General features: G+C 34.4%; 1 protein-coding gene across 3 annotated transcripts in view; it reads left to right on the forward strand.

Annotated features, from left to right (window-relative positions):
* The window catches only part of RNF180 (ring finger protein 180), a 182,056-nt gene that overhangs the window by 40,035 nt on the left and 119,331 nt on the right, over nt 1-22,690 (forward strand). For all 3 annotated transcript variants that reach the window (XM_041764907.1, XM_041764908.1, XM_041764909.1), the window contains exons 3-4: nt 13,850-13,945; nt 15,562-16,521. In XM_041764907.1, the coding sequence (XP_041620841.1) occupies nt 13,850-13,945; nt 15,562-16,521 (1,056 nt within the window). The remainder of the gene's footprint in view (nt 1-13,849; nt 13,946-15,561; nt 16,522-22,690) is intronic.

A 22,690-nucleotide genomic window follows, 5' to 3' on the forward strand; every position in this document is an offset into this window, starting at 1 on the left:
ATTGGCTGTTAGTTACTTTCTCCTTCTTCCCTTCCTTCTTTCCCCACTGATAAATTTGAGACATGAAACAACTGTCTAGGGGGACGCCTGGGTGGCTCAGTGGTTGAGCGTCTGCCTTTGGTGATCCTGAGATCCTGGGATCAAATCCCACATGGGGCTCCTTGTGGGGAGCCTGCTTCCCCCTCAGCCTGTGTCTCTGTCTCTCATGAATAAATAAATAAATAATCTTAAAAAAAACTGTCTAGTAATGTTTTTTTGAAGCCCTTAATAATAGTTTTTCTAATTCTCAGTTGAATTTTTTTTCCAGAGGAGATAACCTCTCGTGCCATTACTTTAAAGGCTTTAAATCCTTAAAATCAGATTGCTTCCATTTTAGTCACTCATCTTAAAATAAATCTGTTAAAACTTGTCTTATCACATATATTTCTGATTTTTAAAAATAAGGGCCAGTAGACTTATAAACTTAATAGTGTGGTATGTCCTACTTTACCTTTTAAACTATATTGGAAGTAAATATCATGAATGTTATATATATTTTCCAAGACTGTGTGTAAACACAACTGAAGTAGTTAGTCGGCAGTCTCATTTATAATTGAGGCTTCTTTGTTTACCCTGGCTGTCTTTGTTTGCCATATCTAAGTTTTCTGAAGAGGAAACAGAACACTGTACCTTCTTCACCCAGCCTTTTGCATTCCTCTCACCTGTATCAATTGCCGTAATTGATTTTCCTCCTCTTCTGTTGATGTGAAACTCTGCTTAACTATTTAGAGAAAAATGTGTGCTTGCTTTGTGTTAGTAGTTCTCAAAGATCACGTTGGGGTCCCATATCAGAAGCAACTGTAGAATGTTTTCCAAATCTACCTTTCCTCTTGTACAAGTTAGAATATCATTTTTTGTTAATTTAAATATAAGGCAAGCCTCAGAGTTTCGTTTTGTTTTGTTTTTGTAAGCCTAGGGAAAAATAGTGTCATGGCTTAAAACATACTCATGCCAAAGATATCAGAAAGTTGATGGCCTGAAAATGAGAATATTCCTTTGATACAGGAAGTAACAGTGGAAGCTCAGTGACCGAGGACAGAAGTTTTGAAGCCTGGTGGCCTGATGGAAATCCTTTTTTAATGCTTATATGACCGTGGACAAGTTACATAAAAGTTACTTAATTTCTCTTCTCTTAGTTTCCTTGTCTGGAAAATAGTGCCTGGGAATAGTAAGCATAGTATAAATGTTGGTGAGCTAGTAAAAGTAAGTGCTTCCTAAAATATCCTTCACCTACCTAGAACTATAACTCCAATTTATTCTCACAAGAATGTTCAAAAGGCATCTCTATAATTTGTAGTGGTTTCTTACTTATTATGATCAATCTTATGAGATTAAATATAATCACTTTATATGATAAAATAATGGAATATGCACATTGAAATAACAAAATAACAAATGTAAGGTACCTGGCAGTAGTCCCTGGCATGCATATATGTATGTGTGTGTGTGTGTATATATATATATACACACACACTTATATTTTTATGTATACACACACACATATATATATACAATTTTTCACTCCCTTTATATGGTTAATACTTTGTCTAGTAATCATTCAGTAAATATTGATAGGTTGATTGCCATTAACTTAATTTAACATTAAGTCAAATTAATGTTCTCTGTACCAATGTAGAAATACTAAGTTTATATATGGATAGAATCCTGAACAGTCAGAGCAAGTCTAATAACAAAGTAAAGGTGATTTTATTTGTGCACTCCAGTTTGTATTCTCGGTAACAGTCTTTTAAAGAATTTATCACTGCTAGACTAATCTGAATAACTGTCAGCTCCTAATGTAGGGGGCTAATGTGTATGTTTGTGAGATCAATTCTATTCTGCAAAAATGTCATCCATACCTTCATTTTGTTTCTAAGGCAAAGCATTTAGGTAAAGCTAGACCGTTTATTGAGTCATTTTCAGTGAGTTTCCCAAGGTTCTTTAACAAAAAAGATTTGTATAGTCTGTTTAAATTTGTTATGATGAGCTTTGGCTCATATATGACCAAATTGTTAAGAATTCAGATTTTTAAAGAAATTTTTTCTAAGAATACAGAAAGTAAAAACAAGCACACTTGAAGTTGATTCATGTTGTTTCATATATCAGTAGTTGATATCTTTTTATTACTGAATATTACTCCATTATATGGATCCTATAGTGGTTTATCCCTTCTAGAGTACCAGTGCACAGTAGGGGCAGGCTTCAGTAGCTTAAAGAAATACTTTAAAAACTACAGGGGCTGGGAAAGGTAAAGGTAATGATTGCAATGAAAAATCAATTAAAACTCACACAATAAGCTTTCTTTCATTCATCAAACGTTTAATAAGTGCCTACTGTATTTCACACGCTGTCTTTTTCTGAAGATACAGAGAGGACTAAAGTAGTATATGTCTTAAGCTTACCAACCAAATTTTATGATTCACAAGCAATTTTTGGTAACTTTTCTTTTTTTTAAGATTTTATTTATTTATTTATGAGAGAGAGACAGAGACACAGGCAGAGGGAGAAGCAGAGACACAGGCAGAGGGAGAAGCAGGCTCCATGCAGGGAGCCTGAAGTGGCACTCGATCCAGGGTCTCCACGATCATGCCCTGGGCCGAAGGCAGGCGCTAAACCACTGAGCCACCCAGGGATCTCTGGTAACTTTTCTTAAGGACACTATTATTTAATATTTTTTAAATCAATTTTATTTAGGTATAATTTACATGTAGTAAAATGCACATTTCAATGAGTTTTGGAAAACACACATACTCATGTACTTGCCACCATTTTCAAAATGTACAAATTCAGTCTTTTCTAGTTTGGGTTTTTTTTTTTTTAAAGGTTTTGTTTATTTGAGAGAGAGAGACAGAGAATAGAGAGAGCATGAGCAGGAGGGTGGGTAAAGGGAGAGGCAGTTTCCCCGCTGAGCAGGGAGCCCAATGCAGGACTCGATCCCAAGACCCACAGTCATGACCTGAGCTGAAGGCAGATACTTAACTGACTAAGCCACCCAGGCACCCTTTTCTGCAGTTTCTATACATAGAAACTATATATAGAGAGAAAATATATGTATATGTAGAAACTATATACAAATGTAGAAATTATATATGTAAATGTATATATTTAGAGTAAGACAATATAAATGTATTCTCTTTTTTTAAAAAAAGGTTTTATTTATTTATTTATGAGAGACACAGAGGGAGAGAGGCAGAGACACAACACAGGCAGAGGGAGAAGCAGGCTCCATGCAGGGAGCCCAATGCGGGACGCGATCCCAGGTCTCCAGGATCACACCCTGGGCCTAAGGCAGGTGCCAAACCACTGAGCCACCCAGGCTGCCCAAGTGTATTCTTTCATGTGTGGTTTTTTATGTTCAGGATGATGTTTCTGAGATTGATTCAAGTTGTTGCATGTATCAGTAGTTATGTTTTTATTACTGAATATTACTCCATTATATGGATCCTATAGTTGTTTATCCATTGGAGGGATGCCATAATTGTTTTGGATGTTTAGGGTATTTGCAGTTTGAGCTATAATAAAGTTAAGAACATATGTATACAAATATTTATGTGGACATATATTTCCATATTCTCTAGGAACTGCTAGGTCTTATGGTAAGTGTAGGCATAATTTTTTAAGAAACTAACAAACAGTTTTCGAAAATGACTATACCATTTTGCTTTTGTGCTGGTGACATATGAGATTTTTGGTTGCTCTTTGTCGGTACTGATGTTGCTAGTTCTTTTCTTTTCCCTTTTCCTTCTCCTCTTTATCATCCTCCTCTCTTTCTTCCTTATGAAGCTTTTAAATAAATGTACATTGGAAGAATCCATTGTGGTTTGAATTTGCATTTCTCCAGTGACTACTATTTTGCCTTTTTTAAATGTGGTTTTCAACATTAATATGTCTCCTTCTGTAAAGCATCTGTTAAAATCTTGTGCTCATTTTAAAAATTGTATTTTCTTCTTATTTAGTTGTAAGAGATTTTTTTTGTGTATATATATATATATGTATATATATATATATATATATATATATATATATATGTATATATGGATAAAAAGTTCTTGTTAGATACAGGTTTTATTAATTTTCTTCCAGTCTGTGGTTTGTGCTTTTATTTCGTTAATGATACTTTTCGAACAATTGATTGTTTTAATTTTTATGAAATCGACTTTATTGTTTATTGTTCTTTGTGGATTGTGTTTTTTTGTGTTCTGAGAATACATTTCCTATTCCAGGGTTTCCAAGGTTTTCTCTTGTATTTTCTTCTAGATGCTTGCTACTTAGAGCTTTTACTTTTTAGGACTGAATCCATTTTTGAGTTATTTTTGTGTATGGTATATGGTAGGCATCAGGGTTTTTTGCTTTGGCTTTTTTGGTTTTCTTTTAACCTCGTACAGTGATCCAGTTGTTCCACCACCAATTATTGGGAAGTATATCTTTTCTCATTACCTTAGCATATTTACCAAGAATTAATTGACCATATGTACTGGTCTACTTTTGGGCTCTACTCTGTTCCAGTGATCTGGTAAGTGTTGAAATTAGATAGTATATGGCCTCCACCTTTCTTCTTCTGTTTTAGAATTTCTTGGACTGTTTTAGGTAATTTTACATTTTCATATAAACTTTGTACTTTATCAGTTTCTACAAATAAGCCTGCTGGGATTTTGAGTGGGATTGTGGTAAATCTGTAAATTAGTCTGGGAAAAATTGATATTGTAAAAACATGATATATTCCTTGGTTTACTTAGGTCTTTTTTATATAGTGTTCTGTAGTTTTCAGTGGACAAGTCTTAAATATATTGCATTAAATTTATACCTAACTAGGTCATATCTTTGGATTCTCTTCTAAGTGATACTTTAAATATTTTTGCTTTCCCATTATTTTCTGTTAATTTACAGAAATGTGATATGTAGAAATTTATATATTGACCTTCTATGCTGAAATTATGCAGATTTATTAATTTAAAAACCTTTCTGGTGAATTCCATAGTTTTTCTTCATATTATGTTGAATGTGAATTAAAAAGTTACATTGTACTTGTTTAAAAATGTGTGAAAAAAATAAATAAATAAAAATTTGTGAAAATATGCATAATATAAAATGTACTACTAGTGAGATTTAGTGCATTTACAATGTTGCACAGCCATCATCACTGTCTAATTCCAGAACATTTTCATCCTCCCAAGAGAAAAGCTCATGCTCATTAAGCTAACCCTCTCCATTTACCCTTCCCCCAAAGCCCAGACATTTGCCCATCTCCTTTATGTCTATAGATGGGCTGGCTGGACTCTGAATATTTTATTTAAATGTAGTCATGCATTACGTAGCCCTCTGTGTCTGGCTTCTTTTACCCTGCATAATGTTTTCAAGATTTATCAGTATTATAGCATGTATCACTATTTTCTTTCTTTCCCTTTTCTACTCATGTTCTCTTTATTTTACTATTTTTTTTTCTTTTTTATTAGTCATCTTAATGGATAAGAAGTTGTATCTTGTTACTTGATTTTTAACCCATGTGTCTCCTTTTGTTTTCTTGCTGTACTTGCTGACTTGGACCATCAATACAATGTGGTATAGAAACAGTGAGAATGAATTGTCTGTGTACCATGTCTTTATCCAGTCATCTATAAATCAACACTTAGGTTGCTTCCATATCTTGGCTATTATAAGTGAGGCTGCAATAAACATAAATTAGTGTATCTGTTTTTTTGAAGTAGTGTTCATTGTTTTTTGGAGAGGGCAGGTAAATTATCCATTAGAGGAATTATTGGATCATATGGTATTTCTATTTTTATTTTTTAAGAGCCTCCATACTGTTTTCTGTGGTACAATTTATATTCCCACCAACAGTGCCTGCTGAGTTCTTTTTTCTCCACCTCCTGTCAACACCTGTTATTTCTTGAGCTTTTTATTTTAGCCATTCTGACAGGTATAATGTAATACTTCATTGTGGTTTTGATTTGTGTTTTCCTGAGGATTAGTGATGTTGAGAATCTTTTCAGATGTCTGTTGGCATCTAGAAAAATGTGTTTTCATGACTTCTGCTCAGGTTTTCATTGGATTGTGTTGGGGGTTTTTTTGTGTATAGAATTAGGTAAGCTCTTTATATATTTTTTATATTAAACCCTTATTGGTTGTATCATTTGCAGATTTCTCTCATTCAGTAGGTTGCCTTTTGGTTTTGTTGATGCTTTCCTTTGTACAAAAGCTTTTTATTTTGAAGTAGTCCCAATAGTTTATTTTTTGCTTTTGTTTCTCTTGCTTTAGGAGACATATCTTGAAAAACATTGCTATGGTCAATGACAGAGAAATTACTGCCCCTGTTCTCTTCTAGGATTTTTGTGTTTTAGGCAACATATTTAGGTCTTTAATCCATTTTGAGGTTTTGTGTGTGTGTGTGTGTGTGTGTGTGTGTGTGTGTATGGTGTTACAATTTGGTCAGGTTTTTATTCTTTGGCATGTAGCTGTCCAGTTTTCCCAACATTATTTTTTGAGGAGACTGGTGAGATCTTGCCATTTACCACAACATGGATGCACCTAGTGAGTACTATGCTATGTAAAATAAGTCAGACTGAGAAAGACTAATACCATATGATTTCTCTCGTTTGTGGAATTTTTAAAAAATGAACAAACAAAAAGAACCATACCCATAAATACAGAGAACAAACTGATTTTGCCAGAGGGAAGTGTTTGACAGGATGGGCAAAATGAGTGAAGGGGAGTGGAAGATATAGGCTTCCAATTCTGGAATGAGTAAGTCATAGGGATAAAAGGGACAACATAGGGAATATGTTATATGGTGACAGACGGTAGCTACACTTATGGTGAGCCTTGCATAACATATAAACTTGTCAAATCACTGTATTGTATGCCTAGTATAACACTGTTGACACACAATAATAAAATAATCAACTATAATCAAATATAATTATAATGTCAACTATAATCAAATAAAAGCATGAAAAAAATTCTAGACCCAGAACTATACCCAGAAAGAGGAGGAACACTGAGATGGCTAAAGACCCACTAAGACCCAAGGGACACAGTGTGTGCTGATGGAGACAGGAAAGGAAGACAAATATAAAGTAGAGCAGAGCAAGGAAAAGCTGACAACCAAGAGGATGAATTGAAACCTAAGCCACTTTTCATTGTCTCTGAACTTGATAGTGTGAATATCTGTCAGAGAAACTAGGCCTTTGATCATAGAGTTAGATCCACATCTCTCTGGTCCAGGAAATGGAGAAGCTTACCTGGGATTCAGGGAAAGCTGAAGTTACAGGCTTGTTGAACTAACTGTCCCAGTTGAACAAGGTGAGTCAGAATAAAACTATGCAGATGGAGAACAGATCAGAAAGTGGGGAGGAAGATATTTACTAGGTAGGGTCAGAATGAAAGAATTTGAGGAAAATAATGGAACTGTTTTGTCTCTTGATTGTGGTTATGTATAATCAATCCAATGCATTTCTCAAAACCCAAGGGACCGCATACTACAGAGTAATTTTACTGTACATAAAATGTTTTAAATTAAGGTGCATTAAAGACTATTTCACACAAATAAACTCTAAAAGAACTTATCAGTAAATTTTTACTATCAAAGAAAGTTCTTCAGATACTAGGAAAATTTCATCAAATGGAATTTGGATCAACACAACTGAATAAGGTGATCTTGAAATGGTAAATGTGTTGGTAAATGTAAAACATCTATTTTTCCTTTTCATTTTCTTTATTTTTTTTAATTTATTTTTTTTTTTTTATTTATGATAGTCACAGAGAGAGAGAGAGAGAGTGAGAGGCAGAGACACAGGCAGAGGGAGAAGCAGGCTCCATGCACCGGGAGCCCGATGTGGGATTCGATCCCGGGTCTCCAGGATCACGCCCTGGGCCAAAGGCAGGCACTAAACCGCTGTGCCACCCAGGGATCCCCTTTTCATTTTCTTTAAAGGACAATTTACTTGTTAAAGCAGAATGTTAGCAGTGTATCATGGGATTGATAAGTTCAAAAATAAAATACATGAAAGCAATAATACAAAGAATAGGCAGCAAGAAAGGGAAATATCCTGAGTAAGCTTCTTACTCTGTACAGACCATGGTATAATATGATTTAAAGGAAGACTATGATAAATTAAAGATGCATATTATAAACAAAAGAATAACCACTGAGGGCAAAAAATGTACTGTAGAAAGCCAACAGAAAACACACACACAAAAAAAAATTCCAAAAAAAAAACTTAACCCATATAGATAGTAACAGAAGAAAAACAAAGAAAAATGATGAGACAAATAAGAAATAGGATCTTGGATTTAAATTCAAACATATTAAAAAAAATTCAAACATATTGATATTTACATTTTGATACATTACATTAAGTGGCATAAATACTCCAAATTCAAGAATATCAAGCTAGACAAAGATCAAACTATATGTTGTTTATAAGAAATACATTGCAAAGACACAGGTTAAAATGAAAGGATAAAAGTTTTTATCATGAAAACATAAAGGAGAGCTGAAATTGCTATGTTATTATCAAAGTAGATTTCAGAACAACAAATACTATTAAGAATGAAAAAAGAACATTTTAATAATTATAAAAGAATTGATTCATCAGAAAAACATAACAACTCTAAGTATGTGTGCACCGAATAGCTAAACTTCAAAATACTTGATGCAAAATAGAATTTAAAGAAGAAATGGAGGAGGAAACACTGAATGGGAAGTCATCAGAGAGGGAGAAAAATCATGAGATTCTTAATGGTAGGAAACAAACTGAGGGCTCCTGGAGGGGAGGTAGGGGATGGGGTAATTAGGTAATGGGCATTAAGGAGGGCACGTGATGTGATGAGCAGTGGGTGTTCTACACAACTGATGATTTATTGAATACCACATTTGAAACTAATAATGTACTATCTGTTGGCTAATTGAATTTAAATATTAAATAAATTTACAAAAAATAAAAAAATTTAAAAATAGGAAATGATACATCCATAATTATAATTGGAAATTTCAGGATTTGTTTCATAAATCTGTAGAACAGAAAGACAGAAACTCAGTAAGCATACAGGACATTTAGGCAACACCGCTGACATGTGTGAAATGTTATTACCCAACAACAGCAGAAAAGGTATTTGTTTAAAGTGTACATGTAATATTCTCCAGGATATATCATTTGTTGGATCGTTATATAGTTTTGAAAGAAATGAAGTAATATCAAATGTATTTTCTGACTTCAATGACATTAAATTAAGAAATAATTGCAGAAAGTTATCTGAAAATCCCCAAATATTTGCAGATTAAAAAGATATACCTCTATAGAACTTAAGGTCAAAGAAGAAATCACAGGAGAAGTTAGAAAATACTTGAAATTGAGTGAAAAGGAAAATGCACATAAGAAATTTTGTGGGATGCAAGTAAAGGCAATGCTCACAAGAAACTTTGGAGTGTAAACACTTATATTTGAAAAAAGAAAGGTTTAAAATCAATACTGTAAGCTTCCTACTTGGGAAGGAAGCAAGAAGAGCAAATGAAATCTAAAGTAAGCAAAAGGAAGAAAGTAACACAAGGTAAAAAAGGAAATTAGAATGAAATTGAAAAATAATTTTCTTAAACATCAATGAAATTAACATGTCACAAAGTAGAGTGAAAAGGAAAATAGAGATAAAACACAAATGACCAATTTTAGGGAAAAGAAGAGATATAATTACAGAGGTAGTGACATTAAAAGAATAACAACAGGGGCACCTGGGTGGCACAGTCAGTTAAGCATCCGATTCTTGATTTTGGGTCAGGTCATGATCTCTGGGTTGTGAGACTGAACCCCAAAGTCAGGCTGCACACTGAGTGAGATGCCTGCTTAAGATACTGGCTTTCTGGGGCGCCTGGGTGGCTCAGTGGTTGAGCATCTGCCTTTGGCTCAGGTCGTGATCCCAGGGTCCTGGGATCAAGTCCCACATTGGGCTCCTTGTAGGATGTCGGCTTCTCCCTCTGCCTGTGTCTCTGTCTGTCTCTCTCTCTCTCTCTGTGTGTCTCTTATGAATACATAAGTAAAATCTTTATTTAGAAAAAAAGATCCTGTCTTTCTGGGCACCTTGGTGGCTCAGTCAGTTAAGTGTCTACCTTTGGCTCAGGTCATGATCACGGGGTCCTGGCACATGTTCTCCTTGCTGTTTCAGCTCCCCCACCCCCATGCTGTCAGTCACATGCTCTATCTCTAATACAGAAATAAAATCTTTTTTTAAGACTTTATTTATTTATTCATGAGAGACACAGAGAGGCAGAGACACAGGCAGAGGGAGAAGCTGGCTCCTCGCAGGGAGCCCGACATGGGACTCGATCCCTGGACTCTGGGATCACGCCCTGAGCCAAAGGCAGACACTCAACCACTGAGCCACCCAGGCGACCCCAGAAATAAAGTCTTAAAACAAACAAACAAAAAAGATTCTTTCCCTGTCTCTAGCTTAAATGAATGAATGAGTCAGTCAATCAATCAAAAAAAGAGTCACAACAGAGTGTAGTGGACAGTTCTCTTATATCTCACCCAGCATGTGTTCTTACTGGTATTCAACCAAAGATTTAGAGGAATATCTATGCAGTTATCTGGAACTTTTTCTTAGTAGGCTTATCCTTGTCTATACAGTATCCGTTAAACTCTATTTAGCCCTCTATACACTTCTATCTTATTTTATCAGCAAGGGTGCTGTGTTCTTGGGTTCCTTCTCCCTACAGCAAGATTCTGAAAGTTCCCTAGGGCAGAAATCAAGGGTGATTTTTAGGCTCATCTTATTAGGTTTTTTCTCTCAGGGATCACAGTCCTCCAGTTCTTTTGTCCAGTGTCTTAAAACAATTTTTTAGTATGTCTTACCTAATGTTATCTATTGTACTGCTGAGAGCATGTCTGATATCACTTCAGCATTGCCAGAATCAGAAGAAATCCATTTATTTTATTTTTACTTGAAATCAATTTTTAAATACAATTTTAATTATATAATTTCATATATTCTCCCATTAAAGCAATAATGAGAAAGTTAAAGTTCCCTTTTAGTAACTCCTAATCTTGGTGTTTCTTCCTTCAAATCTAACCGAGTTTATCACCTTGGTACATGGCATTTTAGGTATTATTTCTATTTATTTGTTTCTTTTTTTTTTATTTGTTTCTATAGCAAAGTTGTAATACTGCTTATTTTTAGGTTGTATATGCTTTTATAGCATAGCTCAGAGTGCATTTATTTCTCTTTCACTTTTTTAAAAGAACAAACAGTATGTAATAGAGATGTATCTCTACTAGCTGAGTGACTTGTTGCTAAATTTATTTTATTTTATTTTATTATTTATTTATTTTTTTGTTGTTGCTAAATTTTAAATTGAATTTGGTGAAATCTTATTGGTACAAACAGATCTAGTTCACATTCTCTACATGTCGTGCTGCTATATTCAGCAAGAATAGAGATTGGTCCTAAATAGCGCATCTTCTAGACTTGCCGCAAATGCTTTCCATTTTTTCTACGAATTTCCACATATCCTGGAATGTCGCCCTACTTCTCTCTTGCCCAAGTGCACCTCTTGCCTGGAGACAGACAGACTTCCCTTCCACCCCTGATAGTAAACCAGGGCCTTTTTTGTTTCTGGTTTTCACTGCTTTGACATGGACCATTCTTTGTGGTGTTCTCATCTATCTTGAACTTGGAACTTGGATATCTTGTACTGCTGTTTGCTCGTTGATCTTCCAGAGGGTCCTCATAATTTCTGGTTCAGTAAAATCTCTTGTATTTTCTAGTTCAGTTATTGGTTCCTTTTTGTAAATGTCTCTTATAGGCTCATTGTTTTGAAAGGGAGAATAGACTATGTACTCACTTTACTATGTTGAAACCAGTAATTACTTCCCTCTGCCTGAATTTTTTCTTCTTTTATTTTATGAGAATCTAGAATAAAATGTCTGCCTGACACTCTTGTGAGGACACATGTATTAGGGAGCAGTAAGACAAGTGAGCCAGAGACTGATCCTAGTATCTCCTCCTTTCTTCCCAACTTTGCTTCCATTCAATAATACCTTTTTTCATTTTGACATGAACTTGCTTTGTCCTTTGTTATTATTCTTACTGTTGACTTGATAAGTTGCATTCTGTTTACCAGATTTAGAGTTCAGACGTCATTAATAAAACTATAAAGTTTCTCTTTGGTCCACTATAAACCTTTCTCAGTGGACTTTGTGTTTGCCCTTGAAATATTTTCAACCTATGTTGTAAATTTTTAAAACCTCAGAAATGGAAAATTTTCAGACCTTTTAACAAAAGTACTTTTTTTCCTCTGTTACACTCTTGAATTAGGTTCAGTGATGTTGTTTATAGTATATAAAATACAGTTGTCTCTAGTATACAAAATAATGAAATGTGGTCTAACATATAATAAGAGCCCCTTTTAATTAGTTTGTGATTTGGGGGGGAGCATGACAGAAATTGGATTAAGATGGTTTCTTTATAGATCTTTCTGACATGTAAATAAATCATACTTAGGGACACCTGGGTGGCTCAGTGGTTGAGCATCTTCCTTGGGCTCAGGTTATGTTCCCAGCGTCCTGGGATCGAGTCCCACATCAGGCTACCTGCATGGAGCCTGCTTCTCCCTCTGCCTGCATCTCTGCCTCTCTCTGTGTGTCTCCCATGAATAAAGAAATCTTAAAAAATAAATCTTACTGAAACTTTTCTTGTATACTGGGCTACCATTTAGTATCTTAAGATGTATTCATGGAAGAGAAAAGTGATATAGTGCCCAGAGAAATCAATTTGGGAAATTAAACCTAGAAATCCTGGGTGATCTTGGTTCCAAGTCATAATCTAATGTAGATCATTCAGCAAATTGTTCTTAAAGAAGTTCAATCTTAGTTCATTCTAATCACTGTGAATATAGATTTAGTAGGTATGTTTAGTAATTTCCTTGTTTATTTTTTTAATGTAATTATAGCCTCTGCTGGGGAAGTCTAAAAAATGTTGTACTTTGGCAACTTGGAAGAGCTGCTTTTATGTAAAATCTGATCCTGGGAATAAGAAGCCTTATTTTTTCCTGTGTTTCACGAGAAACTCTTTTCTGTCATCATAAAATGAAATTTTGTATACTCATAAGGGATCTTAGAATTATCTGGAAGTGTTTTACAGGTGAAGAAACTGAGACTCGGAGAAGTAAAGATAAATTGGCCTAAGGTTTACTAAGGTGATAAAGAGTCCTCTATCTCCATACTGGCCTGCCCTGCATTTTCCTTATATGTATGCAGTTTTGCCTATATATCACCTTGATTTCTACACATCTGTTTCAGAAAGCCAAAAGTGTCTTGCTCTGAAATTTCTTTTTCTAATACAGCTGATATTTAGTTGGGGCTTTTCCAGTTATCTATACAATTATCCTTCTCCCCAGTCCTCTTGTGCTTTTCTTGAGTTTCTTGATAGATTATATAGCAATTTCTTTATTCTATCATTAGTAGAGTCCACATGGAATCAGAGATTAAAAGCCTGGGAAAGTTGTCATGAATGGCATTATTTTTTTTTCCTCACAGGAAAAAGAATAGGGTGCCAAATTTGTCTATTGAGTGACTTGTTGCTAAATTTTAAATTTAATTTGATGAAATCAATGAAATGCAGGACTTTTTTTTTTTTTAATTCAAGAGCAGTTATTTCCTGATTTTTTTTTTTTTTTTTGCTTTTGTGGGTTTGTTTTGGGGATGGGAATAAGGGGAGCCCAGTGTATATTTTCATCCTAGGTAAAACTGAATTTATATTTTTGTATTTTACTCCAATAAATCTGGAACTGGTACTAATACCATGCATTTTGATACAACAGGATAGACATCATTCTGCTGATGATCAAAGTATTTGTCATGTGTGGCACATGGACATAGAAGCTCTTCCAGAATGGATAAACTGCCTAATACAAAAAGTAAGTTCCTTGGTTTCTGAGTAAAATTAAGAATTTGCTACTTTCAGGATTTTTTGTCCTCATTCTAGAGCTATTTTTCTTCAGTATACTGTTTCAAGAGATAAGAAAGGGTCTGTAACTCTTGATTACACCAATGGCTTCTTCATTATTACTGAAGTGTTCCAGGTATTTTTCTATCTCAGACTTTAAATCATGCTATTTCCCCTTCCCTGATTGCTCTTCCCACAGTTATTTACCACTTCCCTTATTTCCATAGGTCTTTATTCACAATGAAGCATTGCCTGTGCAAAGTACCAATTGCCCTTCCCCAGTATTCCTATTCTTCACACTTCCTTTCTCTCTTCTCTGGTTTTATATAGCTATTTTAATTTTACATACATATACATACAATAAATTATATATAGTGCTTCTAAAAATGCACAGGCATATATGACATATATAATTACAGACATAAATACACACACACATATACACTTACCCACATATATATATGGCTAGCTGGTCTTATTAGTTGCCTAGCTCCCCTACTAGAATAAAAACTCCATGAAGTCAGACGGTTTTCTCTTTTGTTTATTACTGTACCTCCAGCACTGAGAACAATACAATGAGGCATTGTAAACAAAATACTACTGAGTAAACAAAATAGCCTATATTACTCATGTGTGCATACACCTATAAAATAAATGGATGATTAATGATTCCCGGTGTACAGTCAACACCAAATTACCATGTTTTTTTAGGCTCCTTAATGAAATATTATAAGAGCCGGAACCCACCTTGTTAACAGTATGGTATTATTATTTCTCACAACTCAAAGCAACTTAATGTATTAGAAAAGTATAAGTAAATGATTTTTGAAAGAAATGTAGTTGCTATTTGCCACTGACTTTTTTGTTGTTAAAAAATAACATTTGATAGATACCCTTTGCATTCATTCTCACATTGTAATGACCTCCTGGGAACACGCCAATGCGCTGGTTTTAAAGTGTCCAGAACTTTACAAAATGTATTAGAGGCTGCAGATATTTCACTACCTCTCTTGAAAAAAATAATTTTAAACCAGTTCATTATTAATTTCCCACTTGAATATAGAAAGTACACTCTTATGTATGCAACCAATATCTTTGGTTGTATGTAAAAAGGCAGGAAGAGCTTTATTCTGTTGGTTGGGTAAAGTTCCCTCCCACAGTGTTTGGTATGCAAGAAGGGTATCAAAACAGACACTTTTCTGTGAGATTTTACTTGCAAATTAAGCTCTGTAGACTGATTTGCTTCCTGGTTCCATAGTGTATTTTTCTTTTCATTAGTTCACACTGTATCCATATTCAACCTATTGTTGAAGAGGCTCTTTTAGAACGCTTAGGAGTATTGTTGAGTTGGGCGTGATGTGCAATATGTTATCATTCTAGAACTTCGGAGTTGCTTATCTCTATTTATTAGGAAACTTGTTTCCCTTTACTGTTCTGTCTACCAATCAGAAAACCGAAAGCCAGCCTTTTCTGTGGCATAGAAAACTTTCATGTGGTTGGCTTTAAAAAAAAAAAAAAATACAACTCACATGCTCTTTGATTACTTTACAATGAAATCATTGTCTTACTTTCCTTTATTACCTGTAGGCCCAGTGGACAGTTGGAAAACTGAATTGCCCTTTCTGTGGGGCCCATTTAGGGGGCTTTAATTTTGTCAGCACTCCAAAATGTTCCTGTGGCCAGCTTGCAGCTGTACATCTCTCTAAGAGCTGGACCGATTATCAGCCAACACGAGCAGGCCGACTAATGAGACCATCGCTGAAATACTTGTCACATCCTAGAGTTCAGTCAGGTTGTGACAAGGAAACTCTGCTGACAGGTGGCGCCTCCAGAAACAGAAATCACGGGTTTTTAAATATGGCCCAAAATAATAATGGCCCTGGAAGATTAACAGAAGCACTCTGCCTGGAGGTACGGTCAACATATTTTCAGATGAAGAATGAAAGACTGCTCTTCAAAGCATCAGATCCAAAATACCAGCTTTTTGTTCCTCAGCTTGTGACGGGCAGATGCACTACAAGAGCTTTTCATAGGAAGTCACATAGTTTGGATCTGAACATCAGTGAGAAACTGACTTTATTACCCACTTTTTATAAAATACATAGTAAGACTACTGCCTGTCCCAGGCTAAAGGAAACACAGCCTATTCACCTCTCGGGCTTGCCTGTAGAATCTAGTAAAAATAACTGTTCCTTTCAGATTTCATCCAATTTTGATCCTAGCATGCTGCTGCAAAGATTTTCAGTGGCTCCCCGTGAGACCCAGACACAAAGAGGAGGAGAATTTCAGTGTGGTCTAGAAGCTTCTGCAGGGTACTCTGACCATGCTAGCTCTAACAACCTGACTTTCCTGATGGACCTGCCCTCAGCTGGCAGGAGCGTGCTGGAGGCCCCGGACCAGGAAGAGCACCTCTCTCCACTGGACTTCCTGCGCTCGGGCAGCTTCTCATTGGGTGCCATTAATCAGAGGCTCAGTAAGAGAGAAAGGAGCAAGTTGAAAAATCTGAGAAGGAAGCAACGAAGACATGAAAGATGGCTACAGAAGCAGGTAATTTTTTGAAGAGCTTATTAAACATTCTGTTTTATAAATCTCAGGGTTTGGAGAGAGGAGCTAACTGAATACCTATACTACAAAAACATGGCTTTCATGAGCATTAAAATGACATTTCTGTCTGGGTGAACTTAATAATCATCACCTCTCATCAGCGGCAAGTCTAAACCGGGCTCTGTGTTCACATTTGTTTAGAGAGTGTCCTTTTGTGAAGTTTTTCTCAATTCTAACATTTTACATGAATATTAATCGCATGATAGGGAGATGAGATTGTCATATACATTTTAAATTTATTCACGGTGGCAGGATTTGCAGTGATTTTCTTTCAGGTTAGGTTGGAACAAAGAAATTTTTCTGATTCATTCTAGTGAGAAATTCATTGACTATCACCTCTTCTAGCTTAAGTGGATATTTTCAAGGAGCATTATGTAATTATGTGCTCATATGATCCAGATATGGTAAACTCTACTAATTTGTGAAATTCGTTTTAATAATAATTGACCCTTACTGTAATTTTATAGGAAAGAGTTCTTCTCTATGATTTAAATTCCTGTACCTATAATGATATCTTCAAAAGTGGTTACATGAAGGTACTGAACAATAAATTGCAGGTGCTCTGGAGACCAATTAAAGCCAATGAATGAGGTGCTCGTGAAAATTTGAAGTTTGAGGACCAGTATATTTCTATGTAAACTAGTTTTGCAAATCACCTTTGTTACATACTTGTTTATAATAAATAGCAATCCTTATTAATCAGTACGTTGAATATTAACATTGTCTTCAGAGCTTAAATATAGAAAGCTGCAACTTTGCATAATAGTTCATTTTTTAAACAATTAAGTAAACTCATTGCTTATGATCCTAGTCATAGACTGAATAGAATAAAATTACTACATCGAGTGCTTTAATCAGGTTAATTATTTTTCATCGTTTGGTTAGATAGTATAATCATAGGTAATTATTATATTTTTTCACTGGATGCTGACAAGAGCATTGTAGTCTGGTTTATTTGCAAGTGATGGTATAATGTGGCACCAAAGCATATCTTCTAGAATGTAAAGAATGAATATATTTTAGCATCATTATAATATACTTCATGGTTAATTTATCAAAGCTGTAAAATACAATACTTTTATTGAAAATTTGGCTTAAAGCCACAGATAAATTGGAGATGATCATACATTAAATGAATATTCAGAAAGACTAATTTAAAAACAATGTGGAGGGCTATAAGATAATTCTCTAACAAATAGAAATTTGAAAGAAGTATAAAAATAATACTTGCTCTGTACTCTAAGTATATGCAGAATACATCTTTACAATTTAAAAAATGTGTTTAATTGTTGAGCTGGGTACTTCTGAAACCTTCAACTGTATTATTATTTTTCAGCATAGGAACACTATTTTATATAGTTTAGAGCTAAGCAAGACCGGTATTTTTTTTTTTAAAGAAAGTTACTTGTATTCATTCATAAGCATTCATAAGCATGTGATTTAGGCAATCTGCTGAGCTAACAGATCAGAAAGAAGGAATTCTAGCCAGATCTGTGGCAGGTCAATCAGGGAGTCATATGGCGGGAACCTGGTAGGTTTGGTTGGTTGCACAGGAGATACTGGCAAACAAATGCTAAAGAAAATTAGCAAAGAAGATTTAAAAGTCTGTAGCAGCATGGAAATGACACGAGTTAGTGATGTGAGTGCAGACCGCGGTTAAAACCCAAAAGCAGAATTTTTAACAGTTTTGCTAATTCAAGCAAGAAGATAAATCCTGGAAAGATTTAATATTTGAGATCAATTAATGGCTTAGCTCCTCAGCTCATTTCATGTTTAGTTTGTTTATTTAAACATTTTATTTTTTTATTCATGAGAGACGCAGAGAGAGAGAGAGAGGGAGAAGGGAGGGAGAAGCAGGCCCCATGCGGGGAGCCCAATGGTGGGACTCGATCCCGGGACTCCGGGATCATGTCCTGGGCCAAAGGCAGGTGCTAAACCGCTGAGCCACCCAGGCTTCCCTCATTCCATGTTTAGTAAGGAGTAGTTATCTCCTTAAATATTAATCAAATACATGTTTCACATACCATGCATTTGAATAATGACTTCAGTGCAGATCCTGCCCTTTTGTATTTTTTAAAAGATTTATTTATTAAAATTAATTTATAATAAAAAAATTTAAAAAAGTAAAGATTTATTTATTTATTTTAGAGAGGGAGTGCTCATAGAAGTGGAAGGAAGGGCAGGGGGTGAGGCGGGGGAGAGAGAGAGAGAGAGAGAGAGGGAGAGAAGCAGACTACCCACTGATGTAGAGCCCAAAGCAGGGCTCGACCTCAGGACCCAGAGATCATAACCTGAACTGAAGCAATAGTCCGACACTTAGCCAACTGAGCCACCCAGGTACTCCCTGCCCTTTTTTTAAGTAAAGGAAGATAAGCATACAAGATATAAAGGAAAGGTTACCTCTTGTTGATGATAATTTTCTTAAGTATAAAATAATTAGTTGGAATATCTAGATTTCTGCTTTCATTTGGTATATTTAATAGGTTTTTTGTTTGTTTTTTTACAAACTAGACACCTTTATGTGGCAGGTACCGTGATAGAAAATGTTAATGACACTAGAAAAGTTATTTAAATTTTTGAAGCTTAGGGGTATAAATGAGTTTAATATCAAAACAGAAACTACAACAGATTTTCAGTGTTTTATTCAACAGATGTTAATTAAGCTTCTACTTTGGGGAAAGACAGTGCTGAGCAAACCTCTTTTTTTATTCGCCAGAGTCTTATTGGGTTTATGCTTTAGTTTTTATAATTATTATGCCTTTGTTCTTGGCATATAGCTCTATGACCTAAACACACAGATAGATTCATATAACAACCACCATGGAGGGGGGAATACAGAACACTTCCATCACCCCCCAAATCTCCCTTGTGCCTATAACTGTTCTTTGATTATATCTTCATAATCATATCCTTGTCCTGTCTCTAATCTCCCCAAACCATTGATCTGTTCTCTATTATTTTAGCTTGTCTTTTTGGTGATGTTATAAAATAATAATATAATGTTATAAGATTAGACTCATATAGTATGTAGCATCCAGAGACTGGCTTCTTTTATTCAGTACAGTTACCTGTGAGATTCATCCAAGTTGTTGAATATACTTATGGTTTGTTCTTTTTTGTGACTCAGTAGTATTCTATCGTATTAATAAAGCACCGTTTGTTCATTCACCTTTTGAAGACAGGTGACTTGTTCCAGGTTTGGGCAATTGTAAATAGAGCTGTTAAAAACATTTGCACACAGGTTATTACGTGGACCTAAATTTTCATTTCTCTAGGGTAAATACTCAGGAGTGAGAATACTGGGTCATATGATAAATATACACTTAACTGTATAGGAAACTGTCAAATTGTTTTCCAGTTTGGAAAATGGCTATATCATTTTGTATTCCAAGACACACTATATGAGAATTTCCTTTGCTGTAAATCCTAACACCTGGTATTCTCAGTATTTTTAAAATTGTTATATAAGTAGGTATGTAGACATATCATATTGTGGTTTTAGTTTGCGTTTTCCTGAGGCATTTTCCTAATGATGCTGAACATTTTTCATATGCTTATTTTTCCATTTGTATATGTTGTTTAGTGAAGTGTCTGTTTAAATATTTTGGTCATTTTAAATTTGGCTACATTCTTTGTGTTTTATGAGAGTTCCTTATATATTTTGGATATAAGTTTTTCATCACATAGGTGATTTGTAAAGATTTTCTCTGTAGCTTGTCCTTTTATTCTCTTAACAATTTTTCTCCTGTAGGGCAAACATATTGAGTTTTGATGAAGTCTAATTTCCAGTTTTTTTAATGGATTTTGCCTTTGGTGTCATACCTAAAGAACTCTTTTGCCTAACTCCAGTTTATAAAGGTTTTTTCCTGTGGCTTCAACTAAAAGTTTTATAAAGTTTTATAAGTTCCACATTAAGAATTATGGTTATTTGGAGTTTATTTATTTTTTTAACAAAGTATGAAGTTTCAGTTGAGGTTCATTGTTTTACAAAGAGATGCTTGATTGTTCTAGCACCATTTGTTGAAAACACTGACTTTTCTTCATTGAAATGCTTTTGCAGCTTTGTCGAAGACCAATTGGCTGTCTATGTGTGGGTCTATTTCTGGACTATCTATTCTCTTCGGTTTATTTTTGTGTCTCTCTCATTGCCAGGAGTCCTTTTTCTTAATTATTGTAGTTTTAATAAGTCATAAAATAGGATTCTGTGATTCCTCCAACTTAATTGTTCTTTTTCAAACTTGTTTTATTTATTATAGTTTCTTTGCCTTTGCATGTAAAATTTAGATCAGCCTGTTTGTATTTACTTAAAAAATCCTGTTGGGATTTTGATTGTAATTATATGAAATCTATAGATCAATTTAGGGAAAACTGAAATTGTTACTATGTTGATTTCCCTAATCCTCAAAAATGGTATGTCTCTCCTTTTGTTTAGGTCTTTGATTTCTTTCATCCATATTTTTGCATTTTTTAGCATTCAGAACCTGTGCATGTTTTGTTAGATTTATACCTTTTTACTTTTTGATGATGTTGTTAATTTTTAAAAAAACTGTTTAAAATTGTATATTGCTAGTGTACAGAAACACAATTGCTTTTTGTTTTGACTTTGTATCTTGTCATTTGAAAGTGTAAATCTTTGACATCTTTTGTCAGATTTATCGACAAGTATTCATATTTTTATACTGTTGTAAAATCATATTGTTTTCCTAAGTTTCAATTTCCGGTTGTTCATTGATAACATGTAGAAATAAAATTGAGTTAGTATATTGATCTTATAGCTTACAACCTTTCAAATCTTACCTAGTAAGAATAATAATTGTTTAAAGATTCCATTGTATTTTACTTAGGTGGTATCTGAAGATAAATACAGCATTACTCATTCCTTTCCAATCTGGAATTTCTTTTTCTTTCTTTCTTTCTTTTTTTTTTTTCTTTTTGTTGTTGTTGTTATTGAAGTAGCTAGAACATCCAGTACAGTATTGAGGGGAGATGAGGAGCACAGATATCCTTGTCTTTTTTCTGATATTAGGAAGAAAGCATTCAGTCTCTCACCATTAAGTATGATGCTAGTTATAGTTGTTTTGTAGCTGCCCTTTTCCAGGTTGAGGAAGTTTCCTTATATTCCTAGTTTGTTGCAAGTTTTCTTATGAATGGGTGTTGAATTTTGTCAAATGATTTTTCTTATCAATTGATAAGATTATATGTTTTCAGTGTTAATACTGATTATCGAATACCGAGTCATTCTTTCAGTACCGCAGCAAACACCACTTTATTATGTTGTGTTTTTCTTCCTATATATTACAGGCTACTATTTGCAATACTTTTTGAGAGTTTTTTTTCCCAGCCTCTGTACATGAGGGATATTGGCATGAGGTTTTCTGTATTTTTTTCCTGCTTTTGTGTGGTTTTGATATCAGAATAATGCAGGCCTCTAAAATGAGTTGGGAAGTCATCTTTCCCCTTTAGTTTTCTGGAAAATATTTTGAAGAATTCATGTCATTTATTCGTAAATATTTGATCATGAAACTTCCTGGGCCTGAGGATTTCTTTTTTGGGAAGTTTTTTAACTATAAATTCAATTTCTTCAGTAGTTACAGGACAATTTTGTATGTTTCATTTTGGGTAAGTTTTGGTAGTTTGTTGTTTTCAAAGAATTATCTAAGTTGTTGAAATGATGTGTTAGTATTGTTCATAATATTCCTTTAAAATCGTTTTAGTGTCTCTTGGGTCTACAATGATATCCCCTTGAAAATCCTTATAACGATTGGCAGTTTGTATCTTCTCTCTCACTCTTTTTTTTTTTTTTAGCTTTGCTAGAAATTTATCAATTTTATTGATCTTTTCAAAGAACCAGTCTTGAGTTTCAACTATATTTTCTGTTGTTTGCTACTTTTAAGTTCTTAACATCTGCTCTTAACCTTTAATATTATCTTTCTTTCATTTTCTTTCCTCTTAGTAAAAATACTTTGTGATAGAAACTTATTGAGTGGAAATCCTTTTTTCTCATCCACGCATTCAATGCTGTAAAATTCCCTTTAGTTACTGCATTAGCTACATCCTATGACTTTTACGTTGTACTTTTATTATAATTGAGTTCAAACTATTTTCTAATTTC

Source organism: Vulpes lagopus, chromosome 8, assembly GCF_018345385.1.
Source record: "Vulpes lagopus strain Blue_001 chromosome 8, ASM1834538v1, whole genome shotgun sequence".
Lineage (NCBI taxonomy): Eukaryota > Metazoa > Chordata > Mammalia > Carnivora > Canidae > Vulpes > Vulpes lagopus.